The sequence below is a fragment of the Mercenaria mercenaria genome, chromosome 13 (assembly GCF_021730395.1).
Source record: "Mercenaria mercenaria strain notata chromosome 13, MADL_Memer_1, whole genome shotgun sequence".
NCBI lineage: Eukaryota > Metazoa > Mollusca > Bivalvia > Venerida > Veneridae > Mercenaria > Mercenaria mercenaria.
The window spans coordinates 52,825,218-52,842,563 of record NC_069373.1 but is presented as its reverse complement, the minus strand read 5'-3'; the positions used below and the strand labels follow the sequence as shown (position 1 = coordinate 52,842,563).

At 38.8% G+C, this 17,346-nt stretch overlaps 1 protein-coding gene across 1 annotated transcript in view; it reads right to left on the bottom strand.

The window, feature by feature from the left end:
• LOC123528452 (TPR and ankyrin repeat-containing protein 1-like) overlaps window positions 1-17,346 on the bottom strand; it is a 153,863-nt gene that overhangs the window by 13,211 nt on the left and 123,306 nt on the right. The window contains exons 44-45 of the mRNA XM_045308172.2: window positions 16,440-16,582; window positions 306-3,361 (exon numbers count right to left, since the gene is read on the bottom strand). Coding sequence (XP_045164107.2) covers window positions 306-3,361; window positions 16,440-16,582 — 3,199 coding nt within the window. The remainder of the gene's footprint in view (window positions 1-305; window positions 3,362-16,439; window positions 16,583-17,346) is intronic.

The following is a 17,346-nucleotide window of genomic DNA, read 5'->3' as shown; positions in this document are numbered from 1 at the left end:
TTGGCTAGGTGTACAGGCCATTTTTTATGTCTGCTTGAGACGGTCCAACCAAAATCAATTCATCTCCATAGAATTGGAGACAGGCAAACTTTAAGCTGATTATATGTATATTATTACAATCAATAGTCATTTACAAGAAACTATGCCTGCAAATATTCTAGCTGGGCTTTAAAATAAAGCTGAAGTAAAGTAGACCGTGTTTTTAAAAAAATCCTGTTTAATGTAACTTTTTCATGCATCTTTTATATCATTACAAGAGCGACTGAACTGAACTGGAAGCATGATATTATTTACATAAAAAATACCTTCTTCAGCTTAACATATGTTTCTTCAACGTATGGCCTCACGTTAGCAAAGTCTGTCTCTAACTCCTTCATTTTCTGTTCAATAAGCCCTGCTGTTATCGACCACATGCGGCTTATCATCAATAACTGCACCTCTTTCTCAATCAGTTTGCTTTTATTCTTCATTCTTTCAATTGCCATTTGCTCTCGGGCATAATTCCTGGCTACGTAATCTTGATCAATCAAGCCATATGCCGACTCGTATAGGAATTCATTCATTTTTATGAGCTTTGGTGCAATGTGTACCTTATAGTTAGTTTTGAAAGCATTCAATTCCATACACTTTTGAATGTGTCCACTTTCTTGCAAATGCTGTGTTCTTATATTTTTCAGCTGCAGTTTTCTGAGTTCTTGTGACTGAAACTGATTATCTTGTGAAGATCCCCATGTGCTCTGATTACCATCTTGTGTTTCTTGCTTAGGCCCCTGTTGTGCTCCCCACTGCATTTCATTCAGTACAGATTTTCCACCAACAAAAACTGATTTTTCAAGTTCTAACCTAGCTTCAAGTTTTTCAAAGAAGAAAACACCACAAACACCACACATATTGTCATCTACCTTTATGCCTTCCAACAAAGAGCCTAGTGAACTACTGGATTCATTTTTGTTCAAGTTTGCCTTCCTTAGGCTCCTCAATTCTTGTTTAGCACGGAACATTCTTTGTACGTAAAGAACTGCCTTATTTGTCCTTTCCTTTTTCATCTGTGCCTCTTTCTCTCTTCTGCCCCTCTCAATCTCTTCTTCATCAAGATCTGCTTCAACTTGCGACTCCAAGGGCGTTACTTCTTCCTTATACACTCTGGCTGCATGCATGGCAGGAAGTGTATTTTCACTCACGAAGGTATCTTCAAAAAGACTAAAATTCTGAAGAACAGCCTTTTCTAATGTTGGTTTCTTTCCCATCTTCCATTTGCAGATAAATAATTCTTCCTTTTGGTCACGTTTTGACAACAAACGGCACAATGTATTGGCTACATCTGAGATGCCTTTACAAGTTTTGACAGATGCCAGAACGTGTTCAATTCTTTCTGACGACTTTTCAGGTAAAGTGATGTGGCTCATTGATGACATCAGACTGAACTCACTCTCATGAGGTACAGCTTTTCCAATATTACATACCATTGTCATATTCAGTATAAGTAGTCTCTCGAGCATGGCATAGTTACAAGGATCCTCTTTACAGTTCTGTAGCAGCTTGTCCAAAATACGAATTTCTTGTGCATGTCCAGATACTACAAACGAGAATCCTTTTAGCCGTTCGTAGATAAGACTTTCTGTTTGCACCTGCTTGTGGTAAGCTGGCATCCACCAGCTCACCAATTCAAGAACTGAATACCCAGAACTTGGAAATGTAGACTGTATAAACTGGATCAAAGCAAAATAATTGCTCGGCAAGATAAATACGAAGTCTGGAAAGTTCTTTGTTTTTAATTTTGAAATGAGAAAAATGGCGATACAGGTATAGAATTCTAGCCACATCAGATAGGTCTTAAGGTCTGGGTAGAAATTGTAGTCTGTGGTATTCCTCTGACTGAGCTGGATTTGAAATTTACTGAATTTCATCATGGCTTCAAATGGGTCGCCTCCACTTTTAGAAATAAGCGAAAATGCATCGGTAAATCTACGGGCAACACAGGTGACATATATTTTGTCTCTAGACATCATCAGGGTATAATATCTCTGACTGCGCACAATGTTTGGTTTAGCAGCAACCTCAGCATCAAAAATACGCTCCAGTTTTGTCATCTCCTCTTCAGGCGAACGCTCTAACTTCCTCTTTCCTGTATCAAGGCCAAACAAATGGTATCCAAACTCGAACAGCAAGTACACCTCTGTCTCTCTCGCTGCATCTGACCTCAACTTTTTCTCCCCAGCAGTGAACATCTTCCACTTTTCCAAAAGAAATCGTTTAAAGTGAACAACAACCTTATCTCTCCTGATGTACTGTAACAAAGACCTGCTTTCATTGCCCACATACAAAGAATGACCAGAAGCTGGCATCAAGTCATTCCAGAGCTGCACACACGCCTGGTATTTTATATTTGGGTCAGCATTCTCTGTCAAAAGGTAATCATCAAGAACATGCCTGATTCCAGCTGGACACCTTCTTTTTACCTTTGATGCGCCCTCTTGAATGTTACCTTCAAACTCTATCAACAACAAATCTAATTGAATAAGCTGCTGGAAGCTTGTTCTTGTGTGCACCGAATGGAGCAGCCTACACTGCTTATCCACATCACCCATAAACGGACAGTCTAATCCTGCCTGGAAGTAATCACAGACTCTAGTTACATCTCGCATTTTATTTAAAGCATCGTTCATTGGTTTAAGCCAACCTTTCGCTCTGTTTAGCAGATAAACTACAATGGCTTCATGAACGTCTGTCTTATATACTTCTAAAGCCTTCTTCTTTGTCTCAGACTTGCTTTTGAGAATTTCCTGAATCATTCTCATACAAATGGGCTTCTCTTTGGTATGAATAACAACTTTGTCTTGGGTTAATGGTCCAAGTCCATAGAACTGATCGTATTTCTGCACTCGCTCCATGTTGGTCTGTGTGTTGGGGTCCAACAAAGCTTGACACAAGCTGAATATGTGTTCTATCCCACGTACAGCTGTTTGAAGTGTTTGTAAACTCCCTAGATCTTCTTTTCTGATAAGCCAGTCAACACATTCAACCAATCCAGCCTCGTTTGAAAATGGTTTAGACGAAGAAAATGCCTTCCATCCAAATTTAATGCTATCAACATTTCCTGAAAGCTCTGCCTGCAAAAGTGTTACTTGGCCATACTTATCGTTATCACCACAAGATTGAAACAGATGAAATGCCTCTTTCAGATTTTGCTCTAAAGAACTTTTGTGAATTTCAATCTTGTCTTTCTTTGACAGCATCACTCTGCAACTCACAAGCAGGCAGTGTGCTATCACTTCCTCCTTTAAGGTTTTCTTTGCCATAACGGTTGCTTCGTCCAAGAGACCATACATCAGGAGCAGGTTGGCTGCAGCCTCTAATTTACCTATAAATCAATAGCATTCATTCTTCAAACATCAGGACAATGTTTCAGCTCAAATTTTAAAATGCAACCTCCAGTTTTACAAATATCGAACCATAATTCACTGCAGTTAAAATGACAGTACATAATTTTAATATTCGTTATGGATACCAGTACCTGAATAAAAACTGCTGCCTCAAACAATCTTTGATCAAGAGGACCATGATGGTCCTGAATTGCTCACCTGTTCCCACATGACCCAGTTTTTGACTGTATGTGACCCAGTTTCGAAACTGACCTAGATACCATCAAGGTGAACATTCAGACCAATTTTCATGAAGATCTATTGAAAAATATGGAATCTAGAGAGGTCAAAAAATTTGTCTAATTTTAGACCTACTGACCTAGTTTTTCACCGCAGTTGACCCAGTTTCAAACTTGACCTATATATCATCAAGATGAACAGTCAGACCAATTTTCATACACATCCCATGAAAAATATGGCCTCTAGAGAGGTCACAAGGTTTTTTCATTATTTGACCTACTGACCTACTTTTTGACGGCACGTGACCCAGTTTCGAACTTGATCTAGATATCACCATGATGAACATTCTGACCAATTTTTATGAAGATCCATTCAAAAGTATAGCCTCTAAAGAGGTCATAAGGTTTTTCTATTTTTAGACCTACTGACCTAGTTTTTGACCGCACGTGACCCAGTTTCAAACTTGACCTAGATATCATCAAGATGAACATTCAGACCAACTTTCATACAGATCCCATGAAAAATATGGCCTTTAGAGAGGTCACAAGGTTTTTCTATTATTTGACCTACTGACCTAGTTTTTGATGGCAGGTGACCTAGTTTCGAACTTGACCTAGATATCATCAAAGTGAACATTCTGACCAATTTTCATGAAGATCTTGTGAAATATATGGCCTCTAGAGAGGTCACAAGGTTTTTCTATTTTTAGACCTACTGACCTAGTTTTGGACCGCACGTGACCCAGTTTCGAACTTGACCTAGATATCATCAAGATGAACATTCTGACCAATTTTCATAAAGACCCCATGAAAAATGTGACCTCTAAAGTGGTCACGAAGTTTTTCTATTATTTGATCTACTGACCTAGTTTTTGACGGCACGTAACCTAGTTTCGAACTTGACCTAGATATCATCAAGGTGAACATTCTGACCAATTTTCATGAAGATCTTGTGAAATAATTGGCCTCTAGAGAGGTCACAAGGTTTTTCTATTTTTAGACCTACTGACCTAGTTTTTGACCGTACTTGACCCAGTTTCGAACATGACCTAGATATCATCAAGGTGAACATTCTGACCAATTTTCATGAAGATCTTGTGAAATATATGGCCTCTAGAGAGGTCACATTTTTTTTCCCTTCTTTGACCTACTGACCTACTTTTTGACGGCACGTGACCCACTTTCGAACTTGAACTAGATATCATCAAGATAAACATTCTGACCAATTTTTATGAAGATCCATTCAAAAGTATGGCCTCTAAAGAGGTCACAAGGTTTTTCTATTTTTAGATCTACTGACCTAGTTTTTGACCACATGTGACCCAGTTTCGAACTTGACCTAGATATCATCAAGATGAACATTCAGACAAACTTTCATACAGATCCCATGAAAAATATGGCCTTTAGAGAGGTCACAAGGTTTTTCTATTATTTGACCTTCTGACCTAGTTTTTGATGGCACGTGATCCAGTTTCGAACTTGACCTAGATATCATCAAGGTGAACATTCTGACCAATTTTCATAAAGATCTTGTGAAATATATGGCCTCTAGAGAGGTCACAAGGTTTATCTATTTTTAGACCTACTGACCTAGTTTTTGACTGCACGTGACCCAGTTTCGAACTTGACCTAGATATCATCAAGGTGAACATTCTGACCCATTTTCATAAAGACCCCATGAAAAATGTGACCTCTAGAGTGGTCACAAGGTTTTTCTATTATTTGACCTACTGACCTAGTTTTTGATGGCACGTAACCAAGTTTCGAACTTGATCTAGATATCATCAAGGTGAACATTCTGACCAATTTTCATGAAGATCTTTTGAAATATATGGCCTCTAGAGAGATCACAAGGTTTTTCTATTTTTAGACCTACTGACCTAGTTTTTGACCGCACATGACCCAGTTTCGCACTTGACCTAGATATTATCAAGGAGAACATTCTGACCAATTTTCATAAAGACCCCATGAAAAATGTGACCTCTAGAGTGGTCACAAGCAAAAGTTTACGCACGGACGACGGACGCTGCGCGATCACAAAAGCTCACCTTGTCACTTTGTGACAGGTGAGCTAAAAATGAAATTCTTGTTCAAATACAGACCTAAATCAATATATGACATCTGAAAATTGCATGTTAGTGCATATATAGATTTTTGGGAGTAAGAAGTTTGTCAACACAGATGTTGTTGTACCTGCTGATCCCAAAACCAGGAAGGTCTAATACGGGGAGTAGACACTCCGTATAAATCAATACATTTATCTGTATTATGCTGTCGTCCATACCTGTAATTTATCGACCAGTCAATAGCAATCGATATTTTGTTTTCGCCACTATCGATTAGCGTGTAATTAGCATATTACCTCATGTTAATCATGGAGCTATAACACTTTTTGTTCAAAGGGTTTACCAGTCACATGTTAAGTGGCGATAATTAGATGATCAGAGATTGATCTAAAGGGATTCTGAAGGAAAGACTGTATATGCTTAATTATTATGAATTAACTCGAGCTCACTTCCCTGAAGAAATATTTTACCACGTAACTTCAAACCTATATCAAAGGACCGTTTTTGTTGGATTTGAATAAATAAAATGGAAAAAACAGAAAGCTGACCCTTTTCTTAATCTTGTAGAGCCATAATTATAATTGTTTATAATGTCAGATTTCTACGTACAGAAACAAAAATTCTTCTTGAACGCAGAGAATGTTTCAAACGAAACTGTTGTATAAACTTTAAAAATTAGTTTAATTAATTTTATCTTAAAACTGATGTGTGAAAAATACAATGTATTTAAATTAAAATAATAAAATTTTTGAAAAACAAGAGCTCGTCGAACACGAAATGCCCCCCTTGATGCATTCAGTAATTGCACAAGGAACAGAAATTATATGCTCACTGTAAACAAAAATTCTACCATTCTGGTTTAATCTGACCTTGACCTTTAATCTATTAACCTAACAAGAGATTACAGATTGATCTTGGCGCCATCCACTGAGCCATTTTTGAATGTTCCAAATTTCAATACTAGCTCAAGGTCAAAATCAAGGTCAAATTTCATTTAGGTACAAAACAATGTGTATGTGGTCCAAATTTGAAAGCGGTGGCTTGAGAAATGTGAAAGCAGGTCACTAGATCAATTTCAAGGTAAAGTTCATTTCAGTAGACAGAACTAAGCATGTGCTTCAAATTTGGAGGCTGTAGCTTGAGAAATGTGAAAGTAGGTAATAGATAAAAATCAATGTAAAATTTCAATTCAGACCACAAAAATATGCATGCAGTCCAAATTTGAAGCATGTACCTTCAAAAATGTGAAAATAGGTCACTAGGTCAATCTCATGATCAAAGTTCATTTCAGCACACAAAACTATGCATGTGGTTCAAATTTGAAGGCTGTAGCTTGAGAAATGTGAAAGTAGGTCACTAGGTCAAAATCAAGGTCAAATTTTATTTCAGAACACAAAACTATGCAAGTGGTCCAAATTTGAAGCCTGTACCTTCAGAAATGTGAAAGTAGGTCAGTAAGTCAATCTCAAGATCAAAGTTCATTTCAGTACACAAAACTATGCTTGTGGTCAAAATTTGAAGGCTGTAGCTTGAGAAATGTGAAAGTAGGTCACTAGGTCAAAATCAAGGTCAAATTTTATTTTGGAACAAAAAACTATGCATGTGGTCCAAATCTGAAGCCTGTACCATCAAAAATGTGTCAGTAGGTCACTAGGTCAATAACAAGGTCAAAGTTTTTTTCAGTACACAAACCTATGCATGTGGTCCAAATTTGAAGGCTGTAGGTACAGAAATGTGAAAGTAGGTCACTAGGTCAAGATCAAGGTCAACTCATGTCAAGGTTCATCTTGCCACTCAAAACTATACATGTGGTCCAAATTTGAAAGATGTAAGTTATGGACATGAAGATTCTAAGTTTTTCCCTATATAAGTCTATATGAACCATTTGACCTCTGAGGCAGGGCCATATTTGACCCAAGAGGGATAACTTGAACAAACTTGGTAGAGAACCACTAAATGATGCTACATTACAAAATACCAAAGCCACAGACTTTGTGGTTTGGACAAGATTTTTTCCTATGTAAGTCTATATAAACCATGTGACCCTAGGGGTGGGGCCATATTTGACCCCAGGGAAAAAATCTGAATAATCTTGGTAGAGGACCACTAGATTTTGCTACATACCAAATATCAAAGCCGTTGGCCCTATGGTTTTGGACAAGAAGATCAGAAACCATTTAACTGTTCCTAGCCAATGTGACCTTGACCTCTGACCTAATGACCTCAAAATCAATAGGGGTCATCTGCTGGTCATGGCCAACCTAACAATCAATTTTCTTGACACTAGGCCCAAGCGTTCTTGAGTTATTGCCTGGAAACCATTTTAGTTCTGTCACTGTGACCTTGACCTTGACATACTGACTCAAATCATAGGGTCACTGCTGGTCATGATCACCTCCCATCAACTTTCTGACCCTAGCTAAGCTTCTTGATATCATCCGAACTTTTACTGTTCAGGTCACTGTGACCTTGACCTTTAACATACTGACCTCAAACATAGGGGTCATCCGATGGTCATTACCAACCTCCCAATCAACTTTCATGATCCTAGGCCCAAGTGTTCTTGAGTTATCATCCGGAAACCGTTTTACAATTCAGGGTCACTGTGACCTTGACCTTTGACATACAGACCTCAAAATCAATAGGGGTCATCTGCTGGTGATGACCAACCTCCCTATCAACTTTCGTGACCCTTGGCCCAAGCGTTCTTGAGTTATCATCCGGAAACCGTTTTACTGTTCAGGGTCACTGTGACCTTGACCTTTAACATACTGACCTCAAAATCAATAGGGGTCATCCGATGGTCATTACCAACCTCCCTATCAACTTTCATGATCCTAGGCCCAAGTGTTCTTGAGTTATCATCCGGAAACCGTTTTACTATTCAGGGTCACTGTGACCTTGACCTTTGACATACAGACCTCAAAATCGATAGGGGTCATCTGCTGGTGATGACCAATCTCCCTATAAACTTTCATGATCCTAGGCCTAAGCGTTCTTGAGTTATCATCCGGAAACGGATAGGTCTACATTCCGACAGACCGACCGAACTATACATGTGGTCCAAATTTGAAAGATGTAAGTTATGGACATGAAGATTCTAAGTTTTTCCCTATATAAGTCTATATGAACCATTTGACCTCTGAGGCAGGGCCATATTTGACCCAAGAGGGATAACTTGAACAAACTTGGTAGAGAACCACTAAATGATGCTACATTACAAAATACCAAAGCCACAGACTTTGTGGTTTGGACAAGATTTTTTCCTATATAAGTCTATATAAACCATGTGACCCTAGGGGTGGGGCCATATTTGACCCCAGGGAAATAATCTGAATAATCTTGGTAGAGGACCACTAGATTTTGCTACATACCAAAAATCAAAGCCGTTGGCCCTATGGTTTTGGACAAGAAGATCAGAAACCATTTAACTGTTCCTAGCCAATGTGACCTTGACCTTTGACCTAATGACCTCAAAATCAATAGGGGTCATCTGCTGGTCATGGCCAACCTAACAATCAATTTTCTTGACACTAAGCCCAAGCGTTCTTGAGTTATTGCCTGGAAACCATTTTACTGTTCCTGGTCACTGTGACCTTGACCTTTGACATACTGACCTCAAAATCAATAGGGGTCACCTGCTGGTCATGATCAACCTCCCCATCAACTTTCGTGACCCTAGGCCTAAGCGTTCTTGAGTTATCATCCGGAAACTGTTTTACTGTTCAGGGTCACTGTGACCTTGACCTTTAACATACTGACCTCAAAATCAATAGGGGTCATCCGATGGTCATTACCAACCTCCTAATCAACTTTCATGATCCTAGGCCCAAGTGTTCTTGAGTTATCATCCGGAAACTGTTTTAATATTCAGGGTCACTGTGACCTTGACCTTTGACATACAGACCTCAAAATCAATAGGGGTCATCTGCTGGTGATGACCAACCTCCCTATCAACTTTCGTGACCCTTGGCCCAAGCGTTCTTGAGTTATCATCCGGAAACCGTTTTACTGTTCAGGGTCACTGTGACCTTGACCTTTAACATACTGACCTCAAAATCAATAGGGGTCATCCGATGGTCATTACCAACCTCCCTATCAACTTTCATGATCCTAGGCCCAAGTGTTCTTGAGTTATCATCCGGAAACCGTTTTACTATTCAGGGTCACTGTGACCTTGACCTTTGACATACAGACCTCAAAATCGATAGGGGTCATCTGCTGGTGGTGACCAATCTCCCTATCAACTTTCATGATCCTAGGCCTAAGCGTTCTTGAGTTATCATCCGGAAACGGATAGGTCTACATTCCGACCGACCGACCGACCGACAGACCTACCGACCGACATCTGCAAAACAATATACCCCTCCTTTTTCAAAGGGGGGCATAAAAAAGCTGACAACGAAGCTACATTTAGTATTCTGAACTTTTAGATAAAACTGCAGAAAATCATCTAGGTTTAACACGCATTTAAATGGTGCAGAACAAAGCAATATCATAAACAAATATTTTCAGGCAACAGTTTACAGTTTCGACTTGCTATTTTCATTAAAATATGTCCTAATTTTATTGTTCTAAATAACCAACAAGGCAAATATATCATGTAACAAGAGCTGTCAGTAGACAGCGCGCTCGACTATTCTCAGTGCTTGATAGTATAATATAAGCAATGAGTAAAACTTTAACATTACAATAAGCATATTCTAAGTCGAAAAGGGGCCATAATTCAGTCAAAATGCTTGATAGTTGCCTCCTCCTTTTTACAGACTGGGGTCATGATGGTAAACAAGTATGCAAAATATGAAAGCAATATCTCAATGGACTTTGAAAATATTTGGGGTGGTACGCACACTTTAACATTTGTGTGACACTCATGCTAACACTCACGCCGATGCCGGGGTGAGTAGGATAGCTCCCCTGTTCTTCGAATAGTCGAGCTAAAAAACGACATCTTTCTCTTTGGGTAAGACAAGCCTAGATTTAGCCATTTTCACAGGGCGAAATGTAATATTAATGTAGATACAGTGAAACACCGCTCGCTCGAGCATCGATGACTCGAGCACCCAGGCTCGCTCGAGCAATTCATGTGGTCCCGGCCGATTTCCTTCTATTTTCTATGTGATATTACCATGGCTGGGTCGAGCATCGATAACTCGATCTCTCGAGCATGACACCTGGTCCCTGTGTATTAATTTACTCTCTGTTGCTTCTGGCTAACTTGAGCAAAGGTGTCAAAATTTTTCACACCTTCGGCAGTCAGAATGTTCACATTTTCACACACCGTGAGAATTGCGTAGTCTATTCCCATACTATCTTAAATGTTTGTTTGTCGGTATATTTGATATTATGATGAGATTAATTATTGATAAAAGCTTAAAGAAAAGTTTTATTGATCAAATATCGATCAATTACTGATAACTTAAAGCATCTTTTCTGCGGGATCGAGATCTTAGTAATTTAATCAGCAGTTGTTTACATGCAAATGAGCCGTTTTATGAAATTGAGACGATAATTATGATCTGCACTTGTTGATGAATAAAAAAAAAAAAAAAAAAATCTTAGTTGTTTCTTCGCATGTGCCATTTACAAATTACATACTGAAACGTCTATCAATAGATAACGTTTGTAATACGTTTGTTTTCGAAAATGTCACAAGTATGTTATTATTACGCATCACCATTTACACAGCAAACGGTCCCGATGACGGTAAAACAAACTTTAGTTTTCTTCGTATGTTGGTCAATGTTTGGGTCGCTCGAAACCATGGATAACTCGAGCATTTTGCTCATCCCCTTGCGACCTCGAGCGAGCGGTGTTTTACTGTATTTCTCATTTAAAAACAGATGCAGGCAATAATTTCATGGCAGAACTTTTGTTTTTCAACAAAAAAATCAACAAATGATTTCCCATATTTTCACTGAAAGGACTAGTTAAACTGTAAGGCGTTAGTGTGTGAGTAATAGCAGAATAACCTACGGCATACGCTTCCGTTGGATGACAGCATAAGATAAGATTAATACCGCATTCCAGTCCCCGTATCAGTTGTTCCAGCAAAACAAAAGAAACTAGAAGATGCTTTTGCAAACAAGAGGACCATGATGGTCCTGAATCGCTCACCTCTTCCCACATGACCCAGTTTTCAGTATGACGTCAATTTTTCTATTATTTGACATAGTGACCTAGTTTTTGAGCTCATGTGACCCAGTTTTGAACTTGACCTAGATATTATCAAGATAAAAATTCTGACCAATTTTCATGAAGATCCATTGAAAAATATGGTCTCTAGAGAGGTCACAAGGTTTTTCTATTATTTGACCTATTAACCTAGTTTTTGAAGGTACGTGTCCCTGTTTTGAACTTTACCTAGATATCATCAAGGTAAACATTCTCACTAATTTTCATGAAGATCTCATGAAAAATATGGCCTCTAGAGAGGTCACAAGGTTTTTCTATTTTTATACCTACTGGCCTAGTTTTTGACTGCACGTGACCCAGTTTCGAAACTGTCCTAGATATCATCAAGGTGAACATTCAGATCAATTTTCATGAAGATCCATTGAAAAATATGGCCTCTAGAGAGGTGAAAAGATTTTAATAATTTTAGACCTACTGACCTAGTTTTTCACCGCAGTTGACCCAGTTTCAAACTTGACCTAGATATCATCAAGATGAACATTCAGAGCAACTTTCATACAGATCCCATGATAAGGATGGCCTCTAGAGAGGTCACAAGGTTTTTTTATTATTTGCCCTACTGACCTAGTTTTTAAAGGCACGTGACCCAGTTTCAAACTTGACCTAGATATCATCAAGGTGAACATTCAGACCAACTTTCATACAGATCCCATGAAAAATATGGCCTTTAGAGAGGTCACAAGGTTTTTCTATTATTTGACCTACTGACCTAGTTTTTGAGGGCACGTGACCCACTTTCGAACTTGACCTAGATATCATCAAGATGAACATTCAGACCAACTTTCATACAGATCCCATGAAAAATATGGCCTCTAGAGAGGTCACAAGGTTTTTCTATTATTTGACCTACTGACCTAGTTTTTGATGGCATGTGACCCACTTTCGAACTTGACCTAGATATCATCAAGGTAAACATTCTGACCAATTTTCATGAAGATCTCATGAAATATATGGCCTCTAGAGAGGTCACAAGGTTTTTCTACTTTAAGACCTACTGACCTAGTTTTTCACCGCACGTGACCCAGTTTCAAACTTGACCTAGACATCATCAATTTGAACATTCAGACCAACTTTCATACAGATCCCAGAAAAATATGGCCTCTAGAGAGGTCACAAGGTTTTTCTATTTTTAGACCTACTGACCTAGTTTTTGAAGGCATATGACCCAGTTCCGAACTTGACCTAGATATCATCAAGGTGAACATTCTGACCAATTTTCATGAAGATCTTTTGAAATATATGGCCTCTAGAGAGGTCACAAGGTTTTTCTATTTTTAGACCTACTGACCTAGTTTTTGATGGCACGTGACCCAGTTTCGAACTTGACCTAGATATCATTAAGATGAACATTCTGACCAACTTTCATAAAGATCCCATGAAAAATGTGACCTCTAGAGTGGTCACAAGCAAAAGTTTACGGACGGACGACGGACACCGCGCGATCACAAAAGCTCACCTTGTCACTATGTGACAGGTGAGCTAAAAAGCGCATGTCTCCCCCAATGCAAAGTGGTATAGGCAAGAAGTCAATAGGAGTCAGGAGCGAAAGTCAAAGAGACACTGATGGTTGGCTGCAATAGGGATCATCTACTTGGCATGTCCAGTCATCCTGCTAAGTTTCAACACTCTTGGCCTAGTGGTTCTCAAGTCACTGTTCAGGCTCCTGTGACCTTGACCTTTGATCAAATGACCCCAAAATAAATAGGGGTCATCTACTCTGCATGTCCAATCATCCTATTAAGTTTTAACATTTTAGGTCAAGTGGTTCTCAAGTTATTTTCCGGAAATGATTTCACATGACCAGGCCCCTGTGACCTTGACCTTTAATAGACTGACCCAAAAATCAATAAGGATCATCTACTCTGCATGTTCAATTATCCTATGAAGTTTCAACATTCTGGATCAAGAGGTTCTCAAGTTATTGATCGGAACTGGTTATCAATGTTCAGGCCCCTGTGACCTTGACCTATAACGGAGTGACCCCAAAATCGATAGGGGTCATCTACTCTGCATGAGCAATCATCCTATGAAGTTTCAACATCCTGGGTTGAGTGGTTCTCAAGTTACTGACCGGAAATTGTTTCCATGTTCAGGCCCCTGTGACCTTGCCCTTTAATAGAGTGACCCCAACATTATTTGAGGTCATTTACTCTGTATGTCCAATTATCCTATAAAGTTTTAACATTCTGGGTCAAGAGGTTCTCAAGTTATTGATCAGAAACGGTTTTCCATGTTCAGGCCCCTGTGACCTTGACCTTTAACAGAGTGACCCCAAAATCGATAGGGGTCATCTACTCTGCATGACCAATCATCCTATTAAGTTTCAACATTCTGGGTCAAGTTGTTCTCAAGTTACTGACCGGAAATGTTTTTCAATGTTCAGGCCCCTGTGACCTTGACCTTTAACAGAGTGACCCCAAAATCGATAGGGGTCATCTACTCTGCATGACCAATCATCCTATTAAGTTTCAACATTCTGGGTCAAGTTGTTCTCAAGTTACTGACCGGAAATGTTTTTCAATGTTCAGGCCCCTGTGACCTTGACCTTTAACAGAATGACCCCAAAACCGATAGGGGTCATCTACTTTGCATGTACAATCATCCTATGAAGTTTCAACATTCTGGGTCAAGTGGTACTCAAGTTATTGATTGGAAATGGTTTTCAATGTTCAGGCCCCTGTGACCTTGACCTTTAACAGAGTGACCCCAAAAATCAATAGGGTTCATCTACTCTACATGACCAATCATCCTATGAAGTTTCAACATTCTGGGTCAAGTGGTTCTGTAGTTATTGATCGGAAATGGTTTTCAATGTTCAGGCCCCTGTGACCTTGACCTTTGACAGAGTGACCCCAAAATTAATAGGGGTCATCTGCTCTTCATGACCAATCATCCTATTAAATTTCAACATTCTGGGTCAAGAGGTTCTCTAGTTATTGCTCGGAAATGGTTTTCAATGTTCAGGCCCCTGTGACCTTGACCTTTGACAGAGTGACCCCAAAATCAATAGGGGTCATCTACTCTTCATGACCAATCATCCTATTAAGTTTCAACATTCTGGGTCAAGTGGTTCTCTAGTTATTGATCGGAAATGGTTTTCAATGTTCAGGCCCCTGTGACCTTGACCTTTGACAGAGTGACCCCAAAAACAATAGGGGTCGTCTACTCCAGCAGCCCTACAACCCTATGAAGTTTGAAGGTTCTAGGTCAAATGGTTCTCCAGTTATTGCTCGGAAATGAAGTGTGACGTACGTACGGACGGACGGACAGGGCAAAAACAATATGTCTCCCCCAGAGTGGGGGAGACATAAATATCCAGGGACCAGAGACAAACATTAACTTGATTACTATAGGCCAAAGAGTTCAACAGTTTCTGAATGGGAACCATTTACAGTATTGAGGTCACTGCAATCTTTGACATTCATGTACTGGTCGTTTCAGAGGTCAACAACTAACCACTGGCAATCATTCTTTTAAGCTACAGCTTATGGTCTAATGACAAACATGACTTTATAAGAAAAATCTCCTCTTAAATGTTTTGTGCAAAGAACCCGGCCGTTTTTTCTCAACAAGGTGAACTTAGATCTATGGCTCATGCGACTGGAAGTTTGATCACGATGAATTAATGAATAACAGGATCTCGTAAAACATGCATCAATTTGTTAGGGTGCATGACTTGCAAAGTTATCATTATATAAAGTAGAGCTGCTTTTGAGAAAAGCACATGTCTCCCACAACTGCCTAATCATCCGAATAGTAGTATAAGATCGGATGAGAAATGTTCAAGCGTAAACCCTACTCTCTATATATTCTTAATTCCCAATCAGACTTTCAGTGCTTTGATTATCAAAAACAACCCAATCAGACTTTCAGTGCTTTGATACAACCCAATATGACTTTAAGTGCTTTGACACTACCCAATCAGACTTTCAGTGCTTCGATTATCAAAAACAATATTTCAAGGGCCATAATTTCGAAGTGCCTGGGCTGATTTGGCTAGTTATTGAACTTGGCCGAGGACTTAGTGGCAAACACCATTTGTTCATGTTTAGTGAAGATCAGATGAGAAATGTTCGACTTAAAGAGTGCAGACAAGATTTGTGACACCAATCAGACTTTCAGTGCTTTGATTATCAAAAACAATGTTTCAAAAGCCATAATTCCGAAGTGCCTGGGCCGATTTGGCTAGTTATCAACCTTGGCTGACTTATTGGCAAACACATTTTGTTCAAGTTTTGTGAAGATTGGATGAGAAATGTTCAACTTAAGAGTGCGGACAAGATTTGTGACAGACAAACGGACAGACAGGTCAGTAAATCAATATATTTCCCAGCACAAAGTTGTGTGGGAGACATAAATATTATCTTTATTTATTTAACTTGGGGTCAGGATCCATATGTTATGTACTGTCTGGATATGGTAAATGACTTGCCAAGTTATTTTAACCTTTAATATTACCTTGATTTAAAAAGGGGACAGGATCTCATATGTGAAACAGTCTCGTTATGGTGAATGACTTGCCAAGCTATTGTAATAACCTCAAATGTGACCTTGGCATAAAAAAAGGAAAAACATACCATCTTCTTCAAGTATTTTTGCAGCTTCTGGAATATAATTCTTGTTTTTCAGAAACTCCACCTTGTCATTGATATTCTGGAATCTGTCAACAGCATCTAACATTTTCTCTACATTTTTATATTTGTGGAATAGCTCTGCTGCCCTGAAAATAATACAAGTTGCTGAAGATAACTACATGTAGAATGTGTCTGTAGTGCACAGGGTGTGCCCCCACTGGTACATGTACATTTGTCACAAATAAGGGGAAATAATTCAAATGTTTGCTGTCTTAAAGGGGTATTGCCTCAACAAACATTTTATATAAAGGATTCATTATTCTAGGTCATATACTTTTTGAGCTATGAGCATCACAAACAAGAGGGCCATGATGGCCCTATATCGCTCACCTGTTATCATTGCACTTGAGGACAAGAAGGTCCTCAGAAAAAATATTTAAGTCCAAAGGACAGGAACAACAAAGGAAAGAAATTTAACCAAAAAGAAAAAAAAAATTCTTACAAGGTACAGATATGTCAAAATACACCTAAAAATTGGCGGTACCATCCACGTTGTACCACAGAAAAGTGGTCTCAGTTTTTCCCTAAGGCCAATAATAATATGAATAGCTTATTAACGTAAAAGGGAAGTAATTAAAAATAAAATTATTGTAAGTGAACAAAAGAAGGATCTGCCAAATAAATCTGTTGACATAAATGAAATTTCAGATCAGTATCTTCATTAGCTACGGAGATATACCCATTTTAATTTGAAATAAAGGGAGGTAATTTGACATAAAATCAGTCCATAGTTATCTACCCTGATTGGCTCAATCCAACTAATGATAATAATGAAATTTCAATTAAGTCCTATACTTACTGATATAAATCCATTTTGACTACAATCAGGGGAGGTAATCAGATATAAAAT